Source organism: Meles meles, chromosome 2, assembly GCF_922984935.1.
Source record: "Meles meles chromosome 2, mMelMel3.1 paternal haplotype, whole genome shotgun sequence".
NCBI lineage: Eukaryota > Metazoa > Chordata > Mammalia > Carnivora > Mustelidae > Meles > Meles meles.
This window is the reverse complement of record NC_060067.1, coordinates 4,998,610-5,015,848: the sequence shown is the minus strand read 5'-3', so window position 1 is coordinate 5,015,848 and position 17,239 is coordinate 4,998,610. Positions and strand designations below refer to the sequence as shown.

At 44.5% G+C, this 17,239-nt stretch overlaps 1 protein-coding gene across 3 annotated transcripts in view; it reads right to left on the bottom strand.

Annotated features, from left to right (window-relative positions):
- Positions 1–15,141, bottom strand: part of CNOT6L (CCR4-NOT transcription complex subunit 6 like) — a 117,504-nt gene extending 102,363 nt beyond the window's left edge. The window contains exon 1 of one of the 3 annotated variants that reach the window (XM_045994840.1): positions 14,823–15,141. Coding sequence is in view for 1 of the 3 variants with exons in the window: in XM_045994837.1 (XP_045850793.1) it covers positions 14,455–14,459 (5 nt within the window). In the remaining 2 variants the exon portion in view is untranslated. Of the gene's footprint in view, positions 1–14,454; positions 14,652–14,822 lie in introns of those variants that run through there. The other 2 variants (XM_045994844.1, XM_045994837.1) reach the window with 2 other exon arrangements.
- Positions 15,142–17,239: the final 2,098 nt, after the last annotated feature.

Here is a 17,239-nt window from a genome sequence, read left to right as displayed (position 1 = left end):
CTGAGAGTGCCTTACACTCTCAGGTATATACCCAAGACTAAAAACAGAGGTCCATACAAAAATGTGTACACGAATGTTCAGAGCAGAATTATTTATAACAACCAGAAAGTAGAAACAACCCTATCAGCTAATGAACAGATGAACGAAATATGATATACTCATATGATGGCATATTACTCAGCCATAAAAAGTAATTAATACTACTACATGTTACAACATGAAATAATCTTAAAAACATGACACTAAGTGAAAAGAAGCCAGACACAAAAAGTCACATATTGTATGATTCTGTTTATATTTAATGCCTGGAATAGGCAAATCCATAAGAGGAAGGCAAATCCGTAAGAGGAAAAGTAGACTGGTGGTTGCCAGCAGATGAAGCAATAGGCCAAGAAGAATTGCTAATAAGAATAAGGTTTCTTTTGAGGGTGATGGAAATGCTCTAGAATTAATAGTGATGGTTCACAAAAAATAAATAAATAGTGATGGTTCACAACACAGTGAAATACTAAAACCACTGAAGTATATATTTTAAAACAGTTGTTTTCATATTATGGTGATCTCTCACTTTTTAAAAAATGTTTACAACTTTTTAAAAGCATGAGGCGTATCTATCGATGGAAAAAATGACTGTAATATGCTGTTAAATCAGGAAACAAATGTAAAAAAACAGTATACAGAATCATTCTATTTATATACGTTTTTGGGTATATACACATATTGCCCAGAAACAGACAATGGTTCCATATTACTAAGAGTCTTCATTGCAATGAGATAGGATGACCAGGAAATTATGCTCTTCAGTATTTTTTTTATATAAGGACACGTATTTCCAAAAGCAGACATGAAAAAATATTGCTGGGGGGGGGGGAATACTTTAACAAAAATACACAAAATAGATGGAAACCAGGAAATACAAGCGAAGATTACTAAACTGGGGGGGTCCGTAAACCTCAGGAAATCTATAAATTTGCATAAGAAATAAATTACATCACCATTTTCATTCATGTCTAATGAAATGTAGTACCTCTTTTAATTAGAGCTAAGACACCTGCCACGATACTAGCAATACCTGTGATTTTGGTCACTAACACAAGTTATATTTTCGTATCACATTACTGTTGTTACAGATATCTCAAAATACCATCCGTACGTACTACTACTTCAAAATTATGTTATTATACTCACTACTAGATCTTGTAATTTACATGCATTGATAAAGAGGCACATATATCACAAATTCTTTATAAATTTTACTACTTTAATGTAACAGGTTCCTTTTTAATCTTATTTTCTTTCATTCACTTCAAATCACTATATTCTAAAAAGGCTCCACTGCCTTCCCCAGTCTGCCAAAGGGTCCATGCCACCAGACTTTCACCTATATCCAAATACACCACTCATCCATTAGAGGCAGGAAGGGCCACCAATCACAAGGATATTCTAATTATTCAGGCATAAAGCAGTTAGTGCCTAAATCCAGGGAAAAACAGAAATCATCCCAATTTTAATTAATTTGTCTAACAGAATTCATAATTTTCTTCCCCAAATTGTCTCTCCCTCCTTCTGGTTTCTCAGTCATCTCTGACTTCTTCCTTCACACTGAATCACCAATGTCACGTTATTAAAAGCTCTAGCTATCCCAACTGACAAGAGATTTCTTGACTTACCACTTCACATTTTAATTCTTTAAAAAAGAGCTTCCCTCCTTCCATTCTAATCTCAAAGGATTCTGCATACCTACCTCAACCATGTAATCTTCTTAAATGGTTATTTAAACTGCCACCAACGGCTCAAACTCACTCAATGCTGCCAGTGCATTTAACAGTCACATTGGTAATTATGAGATTCTAGAACCGTACTTACACTCACGATTAATCAAAAGTAATACATTGCTATGTTCTATAAAGTATCATCTAAAACAACATTATAACAAAATTCAGGCATTAGTAAGAGAACCTCAATTTATAGATGTGAAAGACTACCCACTGCTCTAGCGTAGAACACGGGATAAAACTAAAATGCCTTACCTAGGCATTCAAACCCCTCCCTAATAATCAGGCTCCAATTTGCCTTATCAGCCTCCTTGTTGTCACTGAAGCTCTGGAAGTTAACCAGAAATTAACTAAATTTCCCTCTCATACTTGAAGCTGGACATGGCCTTTCTCCTACTACATATTTGCTGATGTCATTTCTACCATTTGCAATCCCATTTGATTATTCATTCATTTAGTAAACAGTAACTAAGACTCTATACTAAACACTCGGTACACTGATATACACAGTAGGGGTTTAACCCCTACAAACACGAAGTTATCTCCGCCCTTAAAAACTCACAGTTTAATGGAAAAGCAGAAACAGAAGCCAAGTAAATACAAGACAATATGGTAAATGTTAGGAAAAAGGAATGCACAAGATGCTAGGAAAGCACAGAGAAAGAACATAAAACAAAGACTGGAAGTATCTTCAGGCAAGATTTCTCAAGTACGAACAATGTAAGGTAAATTATTTAAAAAGTCAATGAGGTCATCACGTAAAGTACTGTAGGCACATACAAACCATAGACCAAGCTGTAACTCACTCAGTATGGCAAGCCTAGGGAGTATGTTCAGGAGAGAGGAGTAATAAAATGATAAAACTGGAGAAGGACAGTAGCACAAGATCATGATGGGTCTTACACATAATCCTATGAAATCTCCACTTCCTTCTAAAGAAAATAAGCAGCAGCAGGATATCCTGGAAAGTACACAGGTTTAGGAATTCCAAAGACCTAAATCTGAATTTGAGCTGTTATTTCCTTGTTATGTGCATTTCATCAAATTTGCCTCTCTGAGCTTCAGTATGCTCAACTATAAAACACGGATTAATAATATAAATTTTGCCAGGATTCTAACAAGAATTCATGTAAGTCTCCTAGTAGAGAGATCAGCAAACTACAGCTTGGTTTGTCAGCAATGAATGGTTTTACGATCTTAAAGTATTGGTAAAAAAAAAATAATAATAAAACTAAAAAAAAAAAAAAAAACAAAGAATATAGGAGAGAGATCTTAATGTGACCCACAAGGCCAAAATATTTACTATGTAAGGTCCTTTACATAACACCAACTCCTGTCCTTAGCACATAGGATACAACCAAAAAATATAACTATTACTGAAGGATTTTAAGAAAACTTAAGCACCGTCAAATGAATTTTCCAAGTATTTCTCTGATGACAGTTTATACAAAGAAGCAGAAGTTAAAGAAACAATAATGGATGCTGGGAGAACAAGCAAGAAGGATGCTGCAGTGTTCCACTACCTTTTTCCTTTCCTTCCTCCTCCTAACCATAAAGGAGAGATCAACTCTACCTCCTCTTCATCCGTGTAGAGTATGACACAGCACTTAATGGTCTTTGTTAGTGAGCATATTCTGCTTAGACTTTCTATTGATTGGGGCTTAGATCCCTCGTAAGTAGTGTAAGAGTAAGTATTCTGGAGTCAAACAGATCCTATTCTAAATACTGATTTCACCAATATTTAAGACTTGTTATTTTACTTGTATGGATCCTAACAACAAGAAACAGAAATGGCTAAATTATACTGAGTTCTAAGCTTTGTTTTTTACTATGGATTCCACATACTACTTTTCTAAGCACCTTATAGATACACTTGATTTAATCCTCACAACAATCTGCAAGATAAGAACTATTATTATCTCCCCATTACACATGAGCAAACTGAAATATGGAGAAGGGAGTCTCCCCAAGAGCTAGGAAGGATCCAAGGGCTCACATTATTAACCACCTAATGTATGATAATCATACTCCACAGGATTTTCATGAAAACTAATTCAGATTACTATTTTAAGGGAAAGGATGGCTTTTCACAATCCTTAGATCTCAGCAGTCCAATTTCTTAGTAAAAAAAAAAAGATTACATTCCAGGGGTGCCTGGATGGCTCACGGGTTAGGCCTCTGCCTTCAGCTCAGGACATGATCTCCCAGTCCTGAGATCAAGCCCCACATTGGGCTCTCTGCTCAGCAGGGAGCCTGCTTCCCACTCTCTCTCTGTCTGCCTCTCTGCCTTGTGATCTCTCTTTGTCAAATAATTTTTTTTTAATTTTAAAAAAATAAAAAAAAGATTACATTCCAAACTTTATTGCCCAGAACCCTGTATACAATAGCTGGTAGGCAGTACAAACTTAATATTTATTAAGTAAGATATACTTTAAAGTGATTAAAATCCTTGTACTGTTTCAAGATCATATTTTGTATATTCTGTATTCACAATATATTATTTCATAAATCACAGAAGACTGCACTGACAGGAACCTACAGCAGAACACACTCTTACCAGTTTTTTGGTTTTAAATATAAACATTATGATCAGACAGCAATGAATATATAAAGATCTCAAGAAAGTCATTGTACAGAGAGACATTACAGTTAGTATCCCTATATTTAGTTCTATTCTCTTAGTAGTATTTGTAACTGGTATTATGTAACTGATCTATGTTACTCATTTAGGGAATCTATTTAAGTAACGTGGGAAGGGAAAAAGATTCTAAACTGTAAGATTACAGACAGAGGTTCTCTCTGCAAAAGATGAATATAAGATAAAGTGCTGTAACTTCAACTTTGTGTCACTAATTAGTGTCACTATTTTCTTCTGTTAATAAACAATGCGAAAGCCCCAAAATACCTGGCATCTATTCAGTATAAATGAGTCCCTCACAGAACAAATTGAACTAATCACTTCTTCAAAAAAAAGAAAAATAAATTTTAATCTGTAATGAGATTTTAATGTGGTCTGGAAAAAAAAATGAAATACATCCTGCTACAAAAGAGAATACAAAACAAAAAATCTATTACCACTTTCTAATTCTGACTTGTAAACAGGAAGACTCTTGGCTAACCCAAAATTATTTAACTTCTGCAACGTGTAACATGGGGAGAAATAAATCTTTTTAAAATATTTTTTCTAATCTGGGGGTGCCTGGGTGGCTCAGTGGGTTAAAGCCTCTGCCTTCAGCTCAGGTCATGATCCCAGGGTCCTGGGATCAAGCCCCGCATTGGGCTCTCTGCTCAGCAGGGAGCCTGCTTCCCTTCCTCTCTCTGCCTGCCTCTCTGCCTACTTGTGATCTCTCTCTCTCTGTCAAATAAATAAATAAAGTCTAAATATATATATATATATATATATGCATGCATGTATGTATATATATATATATACACACACACATAATCAGAATGTACACAAAGTTCCAAAAATTAAAGGGTAATCACCACTTCAAATGAAACATAACCTTACTTTGCAGAACAGAATTTCTCAAGCAAGCTATCAAGTTTTTTTAGAAAACTTAAAAAACAAAACCATTCATGCTGAAATATTTGGGTAAAAAGTCAGTTAACAGTCAGATTCATGGTAAATATGGACTTCTTCATTAACCCTACACTCAATAGTCACAAAAAGTGTTTTCATCTTTTTAATCCTATGATTAGTTCTTCAATTATGATTTAGTTTTCTGCTTAACTGTGTTCCCCATCGAACTAGCTACCAATGTAACCAGAAAAAAAGTTTTTATTAAATGTTTTTCAAAAGAAACAATATTCTCCACTATTCAAGAATGCTGAATTATCCGTAAAAATCTTCAAATTAAGAGACCTCCAAATGTATATACGGATGGCATATACACCCGTATATACATATGTAACTGCAAGGGGAAGGCCGTTAGAGGACACTGAAGGAGTAGGGAAGGGAGGCAATAAGGAAGAGGGAAAAGGAGGTGGTGAAAGCTAGTTCCTCTTTCTCAAACAAGTTAAGCATTATGACCCACCACATGACTTGACAGAGTATCTTCACTTTTGTGATCCCCTCCTTCATGCTTCCCTCAAAACTCAACCCTAACACCCCGGGATCCCTTCATGAGAGAACTACTCAACAAACTAGAAACAGAACTTCATCAACCTAACAAACAGCATCTATGAAAACCCCACAACTAACATCATACTTAATAGTGGAAGCCTTAATGCCTTCCCCCAAGATCAGGGACAAGACAAGAATATCTGTTCTTCACACTTCTTTTCAACAATGTAATGGAGGTTTCAGCCAAGTCAGTTAGATAAGAAAATGAAATAAAACACATCCAGACTGGAAAAGAAGTAAAAACTATCTACAGGTGGCATGACCCCGGTTACACAGAAAATGCTATGGGGTGAACTAAAATATTAGACCTAATAAACAAGTTCAGCAAGGTTGCAAGATCCAAGATCAACAGACAAAAATCAATTGTATTTTTATACACTTACAATGAACCCCTTAAAAAAATTAGGAAAACAATTCCATTTATAATAGCATCTAAAAGAATATTTAGGAATAAATGCAGCAACTTAGACTCTGAAAACTGTGAAATAGTGTTGAAAGAAATCAAAGAAAATAAATAAATGGAAAGATCCCATGTTTGCAAGTAGGAAGACTTAGAATTATTAAGATGGCAATGCTCCCCAAATTGATCAGATTTAACACAATTGCCATCAAAATTCCTGCTGACTTCCTTGCAGAAATTGACAAGGTGATCCTGAAATTCATATGGAAATGAGAAACACCATAAAAAGCCAAAACAATCTTTAAAAAGAAAAATTTGGAGGACTCCCCCTTCTCAATTACAAAGCTATAGTGGTCAAGACAGTACTTGGTATAAGGAAAAATCAAACAGATCAAAGGAATAAAACTAAGTCCAGAAATAAACCTTCTGTTTATTGTTAATTCATTTTTGAGAGGAATGACAAGATAAATAGGCAAAGAACACTCTTTTCCACAAATGGTACTGGGACAGCTGAGTATCTATATGCAAAAAACAATGTTAGACTCCGTACATCAGGTCATATGCAGAAATTAACTCAAAATGGATCAAAAATCTAAATATGTGCTAAAACTAAAAAACTCGGGGGGGCGCCTGGGTGGCTCAGTGGTTTAAGCCGCTGCCTTCAGCTTGGGTCATGATCTCCCGGTCCTAGGATGGGTCATTATCTCCCGGTCCTAGGATTGAGTCCCCATATAGGGCTCTCTGCTCGGCAGGGAGCCTGCTTCCCTCTCACTCTCTCTGCCTGCCTCTCTGCCTACTTGTGATCTCTGTCAAATAAATGAAAATCTTTATTAAAAATTATTAAAAAAATTTTTTAAATGAAAAACTCTTAGCACAGAAGGATATATCTCTATGACCTTAGATTAGTAAATAATTTCTTAGACATGACATCAAAAGCACAAGCAACAAAAAATAAGACTTTCTTCAAAATTTAAAACTTTTATTCTTTAAAAGACATCATCAGGGAAGTGAAAGGATAACTCACCAAGTTGGGGAAATATTTGTATCTATAATATTTGTGTCTCTAATATGCAAAAGACTCTTACAACTCAGTGATCAAAAGATAGACAACAAACAATTAAAAAATGGGCAAAGGCACATGAAAAAGTGCTCCACATCACTCGGCATCGGGGAAATACAAATCAAAACCACAATGAGATATCACCTCACACCAGTCAGAATGGCTAAAATTAACAAGTCAGGGAATGACAGATGCTGGCGAGGATGCGGAGAAAGGGGAACCCTCCTACACTGTTGGTGGGAATGCAAGCTGGTGCAACCACTCTGGAAAACAGCATGGAGGTTCCTCAAAATGTTGAAAATAGAACTACCCTATGACCCAGCAATTGCACTACTGGGTATTTACCCTAAAGATACAAACGTAGTGATCCCAAGGGGCACGTGCACCCGAATGTTTATAGCAGCAATGTCCACAATAGCCAAACTATGGAAAGAACCTAGATGTCCATCAACAGATGAATGGATAAAGAAGAGGTGATATATATACACAATGGAATACTATGCAGCCATCAAAAGAAATGAAATCTTGCCATTTGCGACAACATGGATGGAACTAGAGGGTATCATGCTTAGTGCAATAAGTCAATCGGAGAAAGACAACTATCATATGATCTCCCTGATATGAGGACATGGAGATGCAACATGGGGGGTTAGGGGGATAGGAGAAGAATAAATGAAACAAGATGGGATTGGGAGGGAGACAAACCATAAGTGACTCTTAATCTCACAAAACAAACTGAGGGTTGCTGGGGGGAGGGGGGATTGGGAGAGGGGGAGGGGGTTTATGGACTTGGGGAGGGTATGTGCTATGGAGAGTGCTGTGAAGTGTGTAAACCTGGCGATTCACAGACCTGTACTCCTGGGAATAAAAATACATTATATGTTTAAAAAAAAAATAAATAATTTTTTTTAAATGGGCAAAGGGTGTGAATACATAACTCTCAAAAAATATATGTACAAATGGCCAATAAACAAATGAAAAGACACTCAGCATCTTCAGGGAACTGAAAATCAAAACTGCAATGAGATACTATCTAACACTCACGAGGAGAGCTATGATCAAAAAAGACAGTAACAAATGTTGGCAAGGATGTGGAGAAACTGGAGCCCTCATGCACTGCTGGTAGGGACGTGCGATGGGGAGGGTGCTTTGGGAAACAGCAGTTCCTCAAAAGTTTAAACACAAGAGGCACCATGGGGCACCTGGCTTGCTTGGTCTGTAGAGCATGTGACTCTTGATCTCAGGGTTTTGAGTTTGAGCCCCACGCTAAGTGCAGAGATTACTAAAAAAGTAAAATCTTTAAAAAGTAAAGAAAGAGAAAATAAACATAGAGACATACAATCCAGCAATTCTATTCCTAGGCATATACCCAAGAGAACTGAAACTATGTACACAAAAACTTGTCTATGAATGTTCATAATTGAATTATTCATAATAGCCAAAAAGTAGAAATAACCCAAATGTCCATTAGCTGATAAACAAAATGTAATATATATCCGTATGATGGCATATTATGCAGCCATAAAAAGAATCAGGTACTACAACATGGATGAAACCTTGAAAATCGGGGCACTCGGATGGCTCAGTCATTAAATGTCTGCCTTAGGCTCAGGTCATGATCCCAGGGTCCTGGGGTTGAGCCCCACATGGGGCTCCCTGCTCAGCAGGAAGCCTGCTTCTCCCTCTCCCACTCCCCCTGGTTGTATTCCCCCTCTCGATGTCCCTGTCAAATAATAAAATCTTTAAAAAAAAAAAAAAGAAACCATGAAAATGGGGTAAGTGAAACAAGCCTGTAATAAAAGACCACATATTACATTAAGATTCCATTTGTATGAAATGTTCAGAATAGGCATATATAGTCAGAAAGCAGATCAGTGATTGCCTAGAAATAAGGGTATGGAAGTATGGGGGTACGGGAGGGTACTCTAAAGGATACAGGATTTATATCTCAGGTGATATAAACGTTCTAAAATTAAGATGATGGCTGCACAACTGTGAATATACTAAACACCACTGAGTTACATATTTTAAATGGGCAACTTCTATGGTTTAAGTGAATTCTATCTCAAAAAGCTGTTACAAAAAAAAAAAAAAACCTCTCAATTTTTTAAGTAGTCCCTGACCCACCCACCATTCCATTTCATGTTACTCCCTCTCAGAACGTCTACAGTTTATATTGTAGACTTGGGTTTGTTCATTCATTGTTTTTGAAATAACTAAATTATATGTTTTATCTCCTTTCTGCATAACCTACAAGCTTTGCAAGGGTCTCCTACTTCTTTCATACTTTAGAACCGAGTATAATAATGGATATGGAATGGGCCCTCAAATAAGGGCGTCAATTTTCAAAATACAAAATATTAAAAATATGTACCATGGAGAAGCTAACAAGACTACTCAAAAATCTTCCTTTGGAGGAATACAGATATATATTAAACTCCTCAGATCCTTAACCAAACTGTTCAGAATAAAAATAAGTGAAGGAGAACATAGAGCTAAGGTTTCACATTACAATAATCCCAGGTAATGAAAGAATAAGTTATGATTCAATTAAAATTAAAGTTGTCCAGAGATAAAATTCATTTAATATATTAGAGGCTCACTGTTAGCGCAGTTAATCAAAGAAAGTTGTAGCATTTATCATGAAACAGCAGCACAAGTTAATAATTAAACCTTTGTTGTTTACTCGATTTTATTGTTCTCAGGGAAGTCTCACATATATTAATTAAAATGACTCTAGAGGGGTGTCTGGGTGGCTCAGTGTGGGTTAAAGCCTCTGCCTTGGGCTCAGGTCAGGGTCCTGGGATGCCAGGGTCCTGGGATAGAGCCCCTGAATCTCTGCTCAGCAGGGAGCCTGCTTCCTCCCCTCTCTCTGCCTGCCTCTCTGCCTACTTGTGATCTCTGTCAAATAAATAAATCTTTAAAATAAAATGACTCTAGAATTATAAAAACAGCTATAGCAAACAACAAAACAGAGTTAGGTCCACCTAAATATTTCCTTAACGTATAAAGTAATAATAATAATTTATCTTAAAGAGAAAATGAAAATTCAAAACCGTGTTTCCCATGAAACCCTAAACCAGAAACTGAAATTCGAGGTCAACTGATTTCAAAGTACAAAGAGAAAAACTCAAAGAGCTAGAACCCAGTAGATCACAATGACAGTTGATAGCTAGATAGTAAAGGAGAGACCTACTGAAGGGTATAAAATCCAACTGTTATGTTCTCTATAAAATCTGTATCCTTAAACAGATAGATTTCACTTGTCGTTCAAACTCATAGAAGAGAGCTCTTCCTCCTTTGTGCCTTTAACTCCTTCCTTCTCTCACCCTCCCACCTCCACGGCCCCAATTTTACTCTTTGAAGATGGAAAGCAATTTTTAAGGATTATAACTCACCTTTCTGACATAATTTCATAAATACATGCTACCATCTAAAACAACATCATGAAATGCCCTAAGCTGTCCACCATCTGGGGACTACGTTCCCATTCCCTTCACATTCAAATAAGGCTCTGAGACAAATTCTCACCAGTCATATGTGGGCAGATGTTTGTCACTTTAAGTCTGGTAGTTCTTAAGAAATGGCCTGTAAGTAACATGCAAGGCTCCAAGGCCCTAAATAATGCCAAAGCCATAGATGTTAAGGAGTGTGGGTCCCTCAAACGCCACATGGAGGAAAGCCACTGCTAACCAGGAACACCTGCAGAGAACTGTTACATGTGAACAAAATACAAACTTACATCTGCTAAGCCACTGAAATTCTGGTGTATTTATTACCTAATTAGCATTATCCAAAGTAATACATGCACAAAGTCTGAAGTATTTCAATTCCCCCTAATTAAAGACATTTGTAAGGGTTATTTTGGAAAGATTGTTTAAAAGCCCATTAAGTAACATTAAATTTTAAAATCTAAACAATTTTCCACCTTGATTTTTTGTAACATAATTACTTTAAACAATGAGAGTATGAAAAGTTCCATTGTTAATAAATTTCACTGTCCACAGGTCTTAATATTTTAGTTCAGTATATTTTCATGATTTCATGATTAAAAATAAATATCTTCTCAATTTCCCAAATTAAAAAATTTGGGAAAAAATACAAAGTATTTTAAAACATTGTAATTCATAATGTCTAATTTGTTATATCTAATATCTACCTAAACGCAAAATTCATTTCTATTTTATAGCTCTTAAAGTATTAAAAACTATCCATAATTTCAGTGTATCTATTTCTTTACTTATTTTATTACCATCTATAATTCTTAAGAATTCTTCCTTTAAATACTACCACATGGCAGATAATTCTGTTTGTTGTAAATGCACACATACTCATAAGACACATACTTTAACAAAAGCATGACATTTCGCGTTCTAAAAAAGCTCTCCCTAATATCCTTTACAAAAGTGTTAAAATTTTAGTACTTTACAGGGTTTTTTTAAGTTTAATATTGCTGATATAAATAAAAATAAGGCCTAACTGGGAAACGTGTCATCAGTAAACAGAGATAGTACAAACTTAACCCAATGAAACTCCTCCCACATTCTCTTCACCCTGCCTTCACCAAAGAAAAAAAGAAAAAATCCTTTCTTAACCTCTCCATTGCCTTTACACTAAACTCGGTATCATTTTTTCCCATCAGAATACAATTAAAAAAATTTTTTTAAAGATTTTATTTATTTGACAGACAGATCACAAGTAGGCAGAGAGGCAGGCACAGAGAGAGGGGGAGGCAGGCTCCCTGACGAGCAGAGAGTCCGATGCGGGGCTCGATCCCAGGACCCTGGGATCATGACCTGAGCCGAAGGCAGAGGCTTAACCCACTGAGCCACCCAGGCGCCCCTACAATTAAAATTTAATGAACAGCACACTTACTACTCCACACAGAATAAAAATGGAAAACTATTGAAAACTGAGGATTTTTCCTTAAACCATTCAGGAAAATATTCCAAGAGGTTTATGTTTACCAAGTCAGTCAATGTGAACTAAAAGAATTACACAGCAATTTTGGGGGCACTATTCTTTGTGAATCTATAAAGGCAAATTAGACTCTAGTTTCTTGATCCATTTTAATGCTTGACTGTATTGGAATATATGTGCTACGTACGGTGTAAACAATTTTTCCTAGAGGTATACAGCCAAAATTCATAAAAAGTAGTGAAACTGAGAGACAGCCTATTCAAAAATATGGGGAACAAAAAGAATGACTAGATAGTCTCTATAAACTAATATTCTAGGCCACTTTAGTAACAGTCTCGTTTCTATGAAAGACATAAAATAAACATTAAAAGTTGTTTATATATAACGTAGGTATTATCAAAGGACTCTGAAATGTTCTATTGTCTTGATTTTTAACCTACAGTTACATAATATTGCTCTCAGCTGTCAGATGGCTATTTGGACTTACACATGTTTTCCGGTGCCGACAACCAGGGCTGCAGGAGGAGGAATATTTAACTAAGCATCTACTATGTGCCAAACGTGTTTTCTCATTCTACCCTCGGGACAACCTTACTATAAATGTATTATCTCCATATGACAAAGGAGAAAAGACTGAGGTTTGCAGACATTGGGTAAGCTGCTAAGGTCAAACCGCTAAGAAAAACGGCCCGGCCAGAGTTCCGAGGCCTGTGAAACAAGCCCTTCTTTCCACTCAGCCACCTTGTTGTTCCCCCGCAGCCGTCACAGGAAACAGCTCTCCGCTCCTCCGCTTCCCTCCACCGGCGCTCCCAGCGAGCGGCCTGGCACGCTTGGGAGACCGGGTTTGGAACCAGGGCTGCCGGCCACTCTACAGAGCGCGGTCCGCAAGGACCATCGTGACTTCGGGGTTTCAGCCGCACGAGCTGAGTCCGCGCACACGGACAGCGGGTGCGGTACAGCAGATGAGCAAGGATTATCCAAACAGCATCCGTCCTGGGGTCCACGAGGCACTGCACACCCCCCCGGCAGCTGCGTCTTCACAGCCCCGTTCCGCCTAGACCGCTCTCCGGACGGACACTGGGTCCACCGGGAAGGCTACTCGCTCGGGGTCTGCAGACACTTGTTGGTCTGCGCGCTCCGGCCGGACACGTACGACCGGGAGAGGAAACGCGGCGGTAAACCGTGGTGCCGGCTGCGGGCGCGCGCCAACGGCTCGGCGGAGCCCCCCGACACAGCCATCGCCGCCGCTAACCGGGCCGGGCCGGGGACGGTGACAGCCCCGGGAACTTCCTCGTCCTCGCGACCCGCCCGGCGCGGCGCGGACCCGCCTCTCCCCTAGGAGGCAGGAGCTAACCATTTCGGACGCACAAAACCGACCCAGCCGCAGCGCCGGCGGACGGGAAGCCGGACTCCCCTGCTTCCTCCGCCTCGCAAGGAAAACCTCCCTTAAAAGCAGCGCACGGACTCTCCACGCGAGAGCATCCGCGACGCGGGAGCCGAGCCCGCCTCGGCCCTTCCACCCGCCTCCGGGGAAAGACGGAAGCCGCGAGCTCGAGCCGCGCGTCCCCGAGAGGCACCGCTTGGATTCACTTTCCCTCGGGTCCCACCGCGGGCGAGGGCCGGGGCTGGCAGCTCCACCGCCAGAACACGCCTTCGCCTCTCCTCAGCAGACGCGGAGGCGGCCGAGGCCACGGCGATCGGCGCGTCCCGCCTCCGACCCTCACCTGCCCAGGCCCGAGGCAGCGCGCTGTGCCCCCGCGGGCCCGACGTCCCGGGAGGCATCCGAGGCGGCTGGCGGGAGGCGAGCGCGCCGGCAGGCGGGCGGGCGCCCAGGCGGGTAGGCCGCGCTGCAGGCCGGCGCGCTTCCTGCCGGGCCCCGGGCTCAGCGGCTCTCCCGGCCCGGCCGCCCAGCGCCCGCCGCGCACACTCACCCTCCCCGGCCGGGCCACGCCACTCGGGGGTCCCGGACACACGAAAGCCGCCCCCAGAGTCCCGGGCCCTGGGCGCGGACCCCCCCCATACACACACACCCCGGAACCTCCGCCGCCTCCGACAGCGACGCGGGTCAGCCCCGCGCCCGACACACACCCACTCGCTCTGGGTCCCCGGGCCGCCTCCCCGCCCGCCGGAGTCCCGACTCGCGCACCCACACGCGCATTTGTCCCTCTCCCACCTCATGTCCCCGGGGACGCGCGGCTCTTCCCAGCACTCCCGGGCCGCCGGACGCACAAAAACACTCTACCTCCTTCTCCCCGTCTGGCCCGGGAGGAGCAGCAGCAGCCATTTCCCCGCGGCCGGGACACACACACACACACTCACACACACGCGCGCGCGCGCGCGGCCCCCACAGATGCTTCCCCTCCGGAGCCGCGGCCGCAGACGCAAACACAAACACCCACGGGCGGGCCTCGCTCCCGCCCGCCCCGAAGGGAAGCCGCCGCGACAGGCAGGGCCCGGACCCCGCTCGCGGGCGGGGCGGGGCGGGGGGGGGCGGCAGGCGCGCGGGCCCGGGGTCGCGGAGGGCCTGCGCCCCCTCCTCACCTGCATTCAGCGCGCCGGGGTCCGGGCGGCGGCGGCGGCGGCGGCGGCGGGGCGGCTGCTGCTGGTGCTGGTGCTGCGGCGGCGGGGGAGGCGGCGGCGGCGGTGGCGGCGGGGCTGAGGGCAGCAAAGACATGCAGGCAGCCCGCCGGGGGGAGAGGCACCGGCCGGAGGGGACGCGGGGCGGGCGGGCCGGGCCGGGCCGCCTGAGGAACAGCAGAGGCGGCGGCGGAGAGGACGGCTGACGGGAGCGGGGAGACGGGCGGGGGGCGGGGAGGGGGACGAGGGCCGCGCCGCCGAGCTTCGCGGACGGTGACCCCGGGCGCTCAGCAGAGGCCCCGCGGCCGCCGACGCGAAGGCCCCCCGCCGGAGGAAGCTGCGCCCCCACAGCCTCCGAAGCCGCGGCTGTTACTCCGAGAGCCGCGCCGAGCCTGGCCTTGGCCTTGGCCTCCCGGCGCTGGGGCTGCTGCCGCTGCGGGGGTTGCTGCCGCGCCTGCTGCTGCTGCCGCCGGGCCCGAGGCTGCCGCGCAGAGACGCCAGCTTTCGGAGCCTTCGTTCTCGCTCACACACGTTCACACCCCCGAGGCCGGGGGAGAGGCGTCCGCGCGATATCGGTATTGAGATTAATAACAAGGTGCAGAGAGTGCGAGAAGGAGGAGGGTTGATTGACGTGGAGGGGCTGGCGAGAGTCAGTCACTCCCCTACGCGGGGCGGGGGGGGGGGGGGGGCGAGGCAGGGAGGAGGCGGAGCTCCAGGCCCGCAGCTCGGCCCCGCCCCCGGCCTCCGCGTTCGCCCCGGCGCGCGTGCGCGCGTGGCTGCCAGGAGTTGTGCCCATTTTCTCCTTCAGCCTTACCGCCTTTTTACTCTTCTCGGCTCGAGTGGCGAGCGGACCCGGGAGACCGGCGGCCTGTCAGAAACCCGCGGCCGCAGGGCCCTGCTGGGGAAGAGACCGGCGGACCGGCCTCACCCGGCGCTCGCTTCCCGCCCGCCCGGCTGGCGCGGGTCTGGGTCGAACGAGAGCCAGGTGAGGGGCCGTGACGGAGGCCGAGGGGTCCCGACACCTCCGACGGGCTGTCGTGCGCGTGTGGTTTGCGAACGTGACACGTCCGTGAGTTGTGCCGTGAGCGGTGAATGAAGAGCCTGCGGCGCTCGGCGACCACCGCGTCCTGTTCCTCCGCGAACCTCCCTTCTCGCGATAGAGCGCGTTCCTGGGGCCGTGCCCCGCCGCGGGACGGGGACCGCAGGCGCGGGAGAGCGGGGGACGGGAACCGCCAGCGGGGGACAGCGGGGGGCGGGGACCGCAGGGCACTGGGGACGGGGGCAGCACGGCGCGGGAGAGCTCGGGGTGGGGGGAACGGGGACCGCACGGCGTGGGAGAGCGGGGGAGAGCGGGGCGCGGGGACCGCAGGGCACTGGGGACGGGGGAAGCACGGCGCGGGAGAGCTCGGGGTGGGGGGGAACGGGGACCGCACGGCGTGGGAGAGCGGGGCGCGGGGACTGCACTGTGGGGGAGAGCGGGGGGCGAGGACCACACTGCGCGGGAGAGTGAGGGAGAGCGGGGCGCGGGGACCGCACGGCGCGGGAGAGCGGGACGGACGCTCGCTTGCTGGATGTGGCCGTGACCTCTTAGTTTCCCGGGTTTAGTTATGTTTCTGCAGGTCAGCTCCTGCGGTTCCCCACCGGTAGTCGAAACGAGACCCGCCGTGCAGGCGGGATCCGGCTAGTGCGGTGCACGCTCCGGGCGTGCGTACTCGGACGCGCCGCACGAGGCTGGCTTAGCCGCGAGAGTATTACCCCACTGCGGTGTTGTTTAGCATACTAACCGTGTTGTTTTGCTGGCCATTGATTAAGCCTTATTGAGTGCCGAAGGCCTTCATTTCCGGGGGGCGGGTGGGGGGGTGGTACCTACAAATCATCCTGGAGCCGGAGCTCGTCAGAAATTAGGAGTCACCGTTGCAAAAGAGCCTTTGCACCGCTTTCATTTTGTCACGGAAAGTGAGTAACTAAAGAAGCCCCTTAGGATATAGAAGACTTTGGGCGACTTTGTTTTCTAACCGTATTGAGTTTCTATTTCCCTCTCCAGCAACCCCATTCCAGCTTCTGGGACAGGTGTCCACACGGCCTTAATCCTGGAGGAAGCCTCACTCCTTCCCAACTATCCTGAAGTTTTAAGCGTCTTCAAATACCTGTGGATATGTAAATTCCTAGTTATCCACCTATATACAATAATGAAAGATCTGGGGCACCTGGGTGGCTCAGGTCATGATCTCAGGGTCCTGGGATCAAGTCCCACATTGGGCTCTCTGCTCAACAGGGAACCTGCTCCCCCCCACCCCTCTGCCTGCCTCTCCGCGTACTTGTGATCTCTGTCAAATAAATAAGTAAAATCTTTAAAAAAAAAAAAAAGAAAAGAAAAGAAA